Here is a 10,519-nt window from a genome sequence, read left to right as displayed (position 1 = left end):
TTATTTAATTTTTAAATTCGATTTTTAAAAGTAATTTTCCCTCCACCCATTTTCCATTAGAAAGAGGAAAGCATGCAATGAAATCCACACAAAAAAATCTACGTAAATTTAATCTACACAGAAAAAGCACACGTGTTTATAATCGTTATAATATTATAGAATTCCATTCATGATCATATTCTTTGATTAATTTACGCAACATTTCAGTTTAGATTGAACTATGATTTGAATATTTATTGTTTTAAGATGAGTTTGTGATTCACAGCAGCCGCATGCGCAGTAAAGTAGCGGCGAATTTGACTGGTGTGGAACTCGGTCTGTACGTTTTCGAACATCCCTCGCTGCTGATATATCTTACATATTATTTTTATATGATTAGTCCGACTACATTCTCCGCTTACAGTTTTCAGTGTCTTTAAGGGACCTTTTGTAGGTGGTGAGTGCTGTCTTATAGTCTGCGTTTACTTCTGCAAGCACATGAACAAGAGGCCGGCGGATCCACGGTCTGTAGTATTTGCGGTGCCCGACGGGCGAAGCGTCCGTTTCGTGCAGTGAGCCTCCAGTTTCAGCGCTCATCTCTTAGTATAAAGTAAGTTCTTGTTCATATTTCAGTCGCTGGGACGAAATTACTGTATTACTAGTATTTTACAGATGACGTTTTGAATGCCAATGCAGACTTTTAAGATTTGGGTTGTGTTGCTTCTGCTACCGTTAGCCGGTGAGCTAATGCTCCAGTGGCAGGCCGTGTTTTGGAAAAAGTTCTGCATCGTTGTACTGAAGCTGTGTGTATGGTCTTGCGTTTCAGACTCAGACGTGCAGCTTCTCGGGTCCGGTCTGTTATATTACTGCTATTATTGTAATTTTTTGCACGACAAGTGGCGGTAGGTTTAATGTTTAATGTCTTCGCCGGTGCTGTTTTTTTTCCAGGAGCGGGATGGAGGCACCCCCGGTCACTGTCATGCCCGTCACCGGCGGGACCATCAACATGATGGAGTACCTCCTGCAAGGTGAGCGCCGTGCCTGTCTGCTGCTTCGCTTCGGGGTTGCTGGGTCGCATGGAGGGGCACAGTGCGGCTGGAGCTGAGACAGCCCCACTAGGTGCTGCTCTGCAGCTGTACTGTTCTGCGCAATAAAAAAAAAGGCAAGAAAACGGGTAACGGATGTGCTACAGAAGTTACAGTTGTTTTATTGTTTCGTATTGTCTTCCCGTGCCTACAGATGGTATTTCCGTAAATGATAACTGGTACAATATTATACAAAATGTTTTTTTTTTCCCTCAGCTTGATTTATTTTAGATGCCCAAATTTCTCTGTCCTCAGACTTGGTTTCTAGCAAAGGCATCCGAATTTACTTAGGAATTAACTAATCAAAGCCCGGAATATAATTTTATAAATGTATAGATCACAATTTGTTTTCTTTAAAAAATGTCATATGTGATAGTATGTAATTTGAACATTAATATTTTAATCAGTACAGATGTATAATTTCTTTGAAGATTTGAAGTTATTTAAAAATGTTTTTAAAAGTTATGGCGTTAGCCTGGAGCCTATCCTGGGAAGAACGGGGCAGAGGGCCCTCGATGGGATGCCAGTTAGTCCCATGCAGGCCTGAAATTAAAGCCAGAGCCCAGCCCAGTACCTCAGACCTTGAGACTGAACCTGACCCAGCCTGAATATACTCTCAAATCTAGAACCCAAACCTGAAATTGTGAAATATAGGTATTAATCATATGCATCTACAGAGACAGATTGTCACAAATGGCATTTTAAAACTGCATGGCTTATATGTGCTGGGAAGATGGTAAAACTAACGCAAAACACAAATTTCTTAACAAAAAAACCCAATCAAAAAACTAAAATTTATACTATTATTTATTAACGCTTAGTAGAACTTAACAAGTGCAAAAAAAATTATAAAAAAACAAAGCTTACCCAAGCCTGAAGTTGAATATGAAAACGGACCTGAACCCAGCCCGAAGCCTGATACTTTGTCTGAGCCGAGCTCGGGTTGGGTTCCAGACCTCTAATTGCGGTGCATCACAAGACACACACTATGGTAAATATAGCGAGACCAGTTCACATAACCACATGTTAATGGACTTCGAGAGCAGAAGTGCAGGGAGAATATGCAATGATGTGTCAATATGTGTTTATCCATCCATCCATCCATCCGGTGAGGGCTCATGGTATGCTGGGCCGGTCACACCAGACCATCTTCCCAAGATCCCCAAATGGGGAAATATAGACCATCCAGCATGTCCAGTACCTGTGTGGCACATCTCTGAAACATCTCCCTCAGGAGCCAACAGGTGGAATCCGTCTGAGATACACAAATCACACTCCAATTACATATGTAGATCTGGGGTTGTGGGGACCTGGAATTTATCCCAGCAGTACAGGACACAAGGCTGGGGACATCCTGAATGGGACGCCATTCAAAAAGGACATTTGTTAAAAAAAAGGTGTTCCCGCAATTTACATTTGACTGCCTTCTTCTTTTAGTTGCACAGCAGTGGTGTACGTTCACAGATGTTAGTGGTTTTACTTGTCGGTATGTAGGTCCATGACCTACAGTGTACCTGGGTCAAGTGACCCCTTTCAAGAAATTAAAGCTATCAGCTCACACGTGAAATGAAAGTTTTGGCCTAGATCACACTGGCTGGTATCCTGTTGTTTTTGGGTTGGTGTTATTTAGGCTCCACTGATACGTTTTCATGTAGAAACAAAAAAAAATCCAGTTTAGCCTTCTGTCTTCATTACTGCAAATCTTTTTTCTCAGAAGCAGAGGGAATTTTCAGCGCCGTCTGGCAAATAATCTTTCTGTCACCACGGTAGTACAGATGCTTATGAACATAAAAATTTTGTTCAGCCTACATGAGTGAGTTCCAATTGGTTGGTACTTGGCTCGTGACCCTTTCCTGATTAGCTCTCTGCGTGTCGATGTCCCTCTTCTTGATTGGTTATTCTTTACAAGAAAGAAGAATGTCTTCCCTTAGTTTTCCACGTGGAGGACGGGGCTTTTGCTACCTGGCAAATGTTCTTGTATGCAGCTAAACACATTTTGTGTGTATTGTATGCTGTTTACAAGCAAAGACATCTATGAATTTACCGATTGCTGCTTATTACAGCTAAATTTAACTAAGACTGGAGTGCAGTGCAACTGAGGGGAAGAGAGTGAATAAAATATGTGCTAAATGTGAGCTAAAATTAATATGTGTGTTTCCTTTAAACGCATGGTTGTGTGAGTAATCAACAGTCATAACTGAACTTTACAAATCAAAGTCAAAATAAATCAATCAAAATGTATACTTTGTCAGTAATAGAATTATAAAAAAACTTTGGACAAAAAAATGACACAATGTGCTCGAGTTACAACAAGCAAAATATGAAGTTGGTAAGTGCACACGCCCTTTAAAGGCAATTATGCATCATAAGCTATCAGTTGCTTTTTGCACATTGCAGTTTGGATGCAAAGTTTTTTTTCCAATGCCAGTGATAACATCAGTGTGGATGCAGATCTTTTTCTTCGGAAACCCCGTAAAATATTTTTACCGCATTAGTGCGGACATAGTCTTATATAAGAAATAGGGCTGTCAAAGTTAGCGTGATAATAGTGCGTCAATGGGAATTCATCATAATGTGACTAATCTTTTTTTGATGTCATTAACGTGTGTTGAGTCTGATTGCAGCTCGGGAAAAATAATGAACAAAGAAAAAGGTATTTTGAATGGCAGGTTCAGCTTCAAAACTCTGTCAGATGAGTCTATCGACGACACCATAGTTATTTGCAGTTACTGTCGAAGTGAAATAAGTTACCACCGAAGTACGTCTAGTCTTAAAGCCATACCAGGTTGTGGCTCTTCACAGAACGATAGACGCATTTGCATTTTCATGTCTTGGCATATTTCGATAATTCTTTCGTAAATATAAATAATTTATGGGTTAATTATTTTTATTTTTCATTTAGGTTTTTCTCTAGCTATATGTGAATGAGGCGGTCCGTCGCATGCTTCTATGATGTCTTAACTGCATAATTTACATCTTCCTCAAACTCATTCTCTATGACTGTATGTCTCCGGTCAAATGGTACGCTTTCCAGAGTTTTCTTCAGTGTCCGAGATTGGATGCGGGCTTATTAAGTTCATTGGGATTCATAATTCTTTCATATACTTTTTGTTGTAAATCGTCATCACGCCTTCCCAGATTTACATTTTATTGCCAGCTGAGTTCGGAGTGGTGAGGACATTTTGCACTGCTCAGTCAGCACAGTTACAAGTAGTGAAGTGGAGAGTGAAGGGCAGACAACTGCAGAGCCAAATGAACTTGGGTGGGAGTGGATACTATCGCGACAGAACTTAACATCGCAATATTGTTCATCACCTTTGCGCTGTTATGCATCCGAGTGATTTGAAACTGAGAACCCCCCGAAAATGGTTTTTATTTTTTGTAAGTACTTGAACTTTTGTTTTTGCGCTAAATGCATATATACCGGTATTGAATTAAAAATCGTATCTCAAATCCTCTTCTCTATCCATTGGGGCTCTTTGTAAATCTTGGGTCAGACATTTAGGATAAACTGGTTTTTTGCTTTAAAAAGGTTGCCGTCCTCTGATCCATACTTATTACATATTATTTAGTCATATAACTATTTAGCAGGTCAATGTGCCGATCTGTTGTTGGGCCGATCTGTTGTTTTTTTTAAGTGATAAAGGGTTTCTGATGACAATCTTTGTGGTTGTTTATTGTTGGTAATTGATTTCAAATAATAAATGCATACATTTGCAAAAAGCAATCATGCCTTGCCAACTCTAATATTGATAAAAAATATGAACACTTGAAAAAATCCCTTAATGGTAAATGTTGAATAAATTCAAGATTTAATTTGTGATTAACTATGGACAGTTGTGCGATTAATCACGATTAAATGTTTAATCTATTGGCAGCCCTAATAATAAACTGAAATTTGATTTTGAACATTAAAATATTTTGAGAACCCTAAAAGGGAGAGATGCACCGAATGCAGTCTTCTTGGCCGATTTTGATTTCCGATTTTTTATTATTTTTTTTGCGAGTGTCACCTGCCGATACTGATTTTTGCCGATTTCCGATTTTCTAAGAACTATAATTGACAGCTTATAAAAACAAACATCAACTTGTCTTCAATGCAAAATTTTATTTTCATAAGAGCAAATAGTTAAACTTTACAATTTCCCCCAAACTGCACTAAGTTACAGGATCTTCTCTCACTTAAACGAGTCTCAAAATAAAGTGCGGTATGACTGGAAGGAGGTACAAATAGCAATTAACTGAAAATGGGTTGCTGTGGACCCAACTTTATCTGACATGTTTTACTTTACCAAACAAGAGCAGGTGCGACAGCATGAAATAGCAAAACAAATGTCAGTTACTTATATTCACCAGATAACATGACATTGACCTTTCTCTCTCTCTCTCTCTTTTTTTTTTTTTACTTGTCCTAAAGACCACAGGTTAAAACCTCCAAATAAAACTGAAGAGTGGTATTCTTTTCCAAGTAACTGGTGCAGGGTAATATTATTAATACCAAGATTGCATGTTATGCACATACAGTTCTTACATCACTAGTAAGCTAGACTAAGATCAACCTTTTTCATACATCATACTGTACGGACGTCATAGCGCAGGGAGTTCGTTTCGCTAAAACATTTTTACTCTGTAGTAGGAAAAAACCTTTAGCTTGCTTTGTAATTTTAATGATTATTCCACCTCAAGATTATCTAGTATCTGTTTCATAATCACTTAAAAGTTTACCTCCGACGTTTCGCTATGTTTTCGTGATGGCTTACTTTGGCTTTACATGTATTACAAATCAGCCTTTGTGTTGTTTTCACTCACAGTGAAGAACTTAAACACTAACGCCATGTTAGCGTGTGGCTGTGAGTGTGCACGCAGCTGTGAAGCTATTGCCTGTGCTCCTGTGTGTATAACGTGTGGTGCATGTGTGAAACGGACCGGTTCCGGGCCAAGTACGCTGAAAATCGGCCGATTCCGGTCCCTGGATGGTGTATCGACGCTTCTCTACTAAAAAGGTGTCATGTATTGTTGCTGCAGATGAACACGTGTACTGACGCGTAGAAGCATTCACACCTTTATCAGTGTGGGTGCTAAAAACAACCACCGCAAACTGCTTTGAAACCATGTTTCATTTGTCGCTGTCAGCTGTTCTTCCATTTATCTACGTTTTGTAAATGTGACCTCCAGTGGTGGTGAAAAACCTTTCACTGCTTTGCTAGTGCACAGTGTGGTGTTTTCATGCATGAAGGGGACTGTACAGGCTTTTTGACACAGAGTTCATTGTTTTTTTTTCATGCAAAGAAACTGAACAACATTATTCTGAAATGACAAACTTATGCCTTTGAAAGCATTCATACCAAATCTGGCAAATTTGCATTGTATGATTTGTCGATTTTTATTTTAATTTTTTTTATTATTCTGTCAGAGCTCTGTTTCTGCAGTTTTCAAATATGTTTACGAAAATGAACAACCAGTAGCACGCCGAGTTTTATACATGTGATCAGTTTTTTTTTTCTCTCTTGAATAGCAAGAAAACTATTCATTTGGTTTACAAGGCAAGCCTGTAGTGATACCATTGATTTTCAAATTGAGTTTCGACTTCAATTTGATCCAAGGGTGATACTGCAGATGCCGATATTCAGTGCAGGTCCAACCCTCATGAGGAATAATTAACAAACTGAGGGATGGGATTGTGCTGGTCGATGGATCATACAGTGTCGGGGCCACTTTCGTTTTCCCCCCCTTATGGGTGCCCAATAGTAATTCATATCCTGCTCCCTATAATAATATAAATATTTTACTTGTAAGGTTAAAATGTTGTTATCCTACTGGGTCCCGGAAGTAATGGGCACCAGCCAGGGAACAACCCAGGATGGGGGGCCAGCCTATCGCAGGGCACATTCTCACACACACATGCACTCCTACGGGCAATTTAGCAACTCCAATTAGCCTCAGCATTTCTTTGGGCTGTGGGAACATGCAAACTCCGCACACGTGTGACCCAGGCTGAGACTCAAACCTGGGTCCCAGAGGTGTGAGGCAACAGTGCTAACCACTGCACCACCATGCCGCCCTGTCATTTATTAATATTTTTATTTTTGTTGCTTTTAGAATTGGATGTATTGATTATATTTGCCTTTTTCTTTTCACTTGTTTGCCCAAAAGAAACAAGAAAATCTTGTCATCACTGTCGTCAGTGCTTGTCATTCGTTTGATTTCTATCGGTATGTGAACTTTTCTGAATCAGTATTGAAAATTTGCATCTGAATATTTCGCAGATTTGTGTTTTTCCATGTACTATTGAGCCATGTCACAGTCATGTCACTCAGCTGTTGAATCACCCAGCCCCCAAGGATCGACTCTTGCTGGCCCCTGGCACTTTCTCTTTAAAGGTTTCGCGACTCTGGCCCTCGGTGTGCTCATCCTGTTTGCCTGCTTCTTTGCAGGAAGTGTCCTGGATCAAGCTCTAGACAGCTTACTGCACCGTCTGCGTGGACTCTGTGACAACATAGAGCCTGAGAGCTTTGCCGACTATGAGTTGGTGTACCTGCTCAAGGGCCAGCAGGGCAACCCTTTCCTGTTGCGCGCCCGTCGGTCCATGATGCACCCCACTGCGCCCTGGCACCTACGCTACCTGGGCCAACCCGAGGTGGGTGACAAAAGCCGGCACGCACTGGTGCGCAACTGCGTGGACGTGGCCACCTCACACAGCTTGCCCGAGTTCCTCAACGAAATGGGATTCCGCCTCGATCACGAGTTTGTCGCCAAGGGCCACATCTTCCGGAAGGGGGCGCTCAAAGTGGTGGTGAGCAAGCTGTTCCGTGTGCTGGTGCCGGGGAACACGGAGAACACGGAGCCACTGTCACTGTCCTACCTGGCGGAGCTGAGTGTGCTGGCGCCCGCTGGCCAGGACAACGTGTCGGAGGAGATGCGCAACTTTGCTGAGCAGCTCAAGCCCTTGGTACATCTGGAGAAGATCGACCCCAAGAGGCACATGTAATAGGGGCTGACCCAGAGGACTTCACAAAATAAGATTGTTTCTACGGGTGGACACTGTGACCCAAACTGTGCCGATTAAATAGCACCCGCAAAAGCAGGTGTAGCGCGACTGTTAGCCGTGTGCTGTTAGCCGTGTGCTGTTAGCCGTGTGCTGTTAGCCGTGTGCTGAAGTGATTGGCATGATTGTCTTTGGATTCTGTTCTTGAGGTTTCATCCTTAGTGCTGAGGTTTGACCCTCTTTTTCCCTTTTGACTCTTGACTCTTGTTCTGGAAACATCAACATTTCTATTAAAATGCTTTCATACTGCACCCTTGTGGTGTGAGGAGCAATAACATGTTATACATCTTTTGTGTTGTTTGTTCTTTCTTTGACTGAGGATGTGCTCCTGCTGTAGCTTAGCAGCTCTGTCACAGAGTACATGCAAGGCACCATGATTTCTGTCAGGAATAGCAAGGTGAGAATTTCCACCTTAATATGCTGAGCTGTAGTTCATAAAGCATGTGAAACAAACAGCTGAATTTGAGGCAGTATAACATTATGTACATACAGGTTTTCCAGTTAGTAAGTACCGAGTCTACTTCATCGATTATTTACTGTCGTTTTGCTATTTCACATTTAAAGAGTAACAATCTAGCCTAAGAATGCCCTTGGTATAATTCCATATATGATTTTATGAGCTTTTTACGAACTACGGAGACATATTAGTCAGTAAAACAACAAGTAGCAAACATCGCCATCATCTGTTGCTGATACTATAAAGTGACATTTTCCAGTCCGGTCCTCGGGGACCCACATATGGTCCACATTTTTGCTCTCTCCCAGCTTCCTGCCAGACAGTCCTCATTTTTGCTCAAGGAGCTGAGAGGGAGCAAAAACTTGGACTGTCTCTAGGTCCCCGAGGGCCAGACTGGGAGATGCCGCTGTAAAGGTTTGAAGCCATATGTGGGTCAAGCTAATAAAAAAGTTCCATTTATGCTATAGCTGTTGGGGCAACTTGACTGTGAATGCAGAGCGCAGCACTTTGAGAGGCTGGCTGACCCGTGGCCAGGTGGGACAACAGGCATACTGTCATACTAGGTCTTAAAAGGAGGGGAAGGAACAGGAGTCTCAGCCATCAGGACATGGGGGCTGTACCGTGTATAGGGCTGAGGCTGGAGAACAGTATGGATTAAACAAAAAAGGCATGAAAAGCACAACATAAGTAAACACAAATAAGCAAACATCAATGGCCGAGGAACTTTACGGATAATGGGGGAGAATTTTCCCCAAGCACTGCGTTTATTGCCAGTGCTAGGCCTTCATTATATCAAAATGGGGGCTATGACGTGCTAGGCCTTCATTACATCAAAATGGGGGCTATGGCGTGCTAGGTCTTCATTACATCAAAATGGGGGCTATGACGTGCTAGGCCTTCATTATATCAAAATGGGGGCTATGACGTGCTAGGCCTTCATTATATCAAAATGGGGGCTATGACGTGCTAGGCCTTCATTACATCAAAATGGGGGCTATGGCGTGCTAGGCCTTCATTATGTCAAAATGGGGGCTATGGCGTGCTAGACCTTCATTATGTCAAAATGGGGGCTATGACGTGATAATCCTTTATTATATCAAAATGGGGGCTATGGCGTGCTAGGCCTTCATTACATCAAAATGGGGGCTATGGCGTGCTAGGTCTTCATTATATCAAAATGGGGGCTATGACGTGCTAGGCCTTCATTACATCAAAATGGGGGCTATGACGTGCTAGGCCTTCATTACATCAAAATGGGGCTATGGCGTGCTAGGTCTTCATTATATCAAAATGGGGGCTATGACATACTAGGCCTTCATTACATCAAAATGGGGGCTATGGCGTGCTAGGCCTTCATTATGTCAAAATGGGGGCTATGGCGTGCTAGGCCTTCATTATATCAAAATGGGGGCTATGGCGTGCTAGGCCTTAATTATATCAAAATGGGGGCTATGACGTGCTAGGCCTTCATTATATCAAAATGGGGGCTATGGCGTGCTTGGCCTTCATTACGTCAAAATGGGGGCTATGGTGTGCTAGTCCTTCATTATGTCAAAATGGGGGCTATGACGTGATAATCCTTAATTATATGAAAATGGGGGCTATGGCGTGCTTGGCCTTCATTACATCAAAATGGGGGCTATGACGTGCTAGGCCTTCATTATATCAAAATGGGGGCTATGGCGTGCTTGGCCTTCATTATGTCAAAATGGGGGCTATGACGTGATAATCCTTAATTATATCAAAATGGGGGCTATGGCGTGCTTGGCCTTCATTACATCAAAATGGGGGCTATGATGTGCTAGGCCTTCATTATATCAAAATGGGGGCTAAGGCGTGCTTGGCCTTCATTATATCAAAATGGGGGCTATGGCGTGCTAGGCCTTCATTATATCAAAATGGGGGCTAAGGCGTGCTTGGCCTTCATTACATCAAAATGGGGGCTATGACGTG

General features: G+C 41.9%; 1 protein-coding gene across 1 annotated transcript; it reads left to right on the top strand.

Moving 5' to 3' along the window:
• Positions 1-262: 262 nt before the first annotated feature.
• med18 (mediator of RNA polymerase II transcription, subunit 18 homolog (yeast)) lies at positions 263-8,391 on the top strand. The gene is made up of 3 exons (XM_049026436.1): positions 263-589; positions 928-1,007; positions 7,499-8,391. The coding sequence occupies exons 2-3, from the start codon at positions 935-937 to the stop codon at positions 8,050-8,052; spliced, it is 627 nt and encodes a 208-aa protein (XP_048882393.1). The 5' UTR covers positions 263-589; positions 928-934; the 3' UTR covers positions 8,053-8,391.
• The last annotated feature ends 2,128 nt before the right edge of the window (positions 8,392-10,519 follow it).

The sequence above is a fragment of the Brienomyrus brachyistius genome, chromosome 9, assembly GCF_023856365.1.
Source record: "Brienomyrus brachyistius isolate T26 chromosome 9, BBRACH_0.4, whole genome shotgun sequence".
Taxonomy (NCBI): Eukaryota; Metazoa; Chordata; class Actinopteri; order Osteoglossiformes; family Mormyridae; genus Brienomyrus; species Brienomyrus brachyistius.
This window is presented reverse-complemented; position numbering and strand designations above follow the sequence as displayed.

Excerpts from the sequence above, each read along its gene's own strand:
- med18 (XM_049026436.1), top strand. The coding sequence starts at position 935 with ATGGAGGCACCCCCGGTCACTGTCATGCCCGTCACCGGCGGGACCATC. Across the intron at positions 1,008-7,498 it reads GATGGAGTACCTCCTGCAAG|GAAGTGTCCTGGATCAAGCT; the intron begins GTGAGCGCCGTG and ends GCTTCTTTGCAG.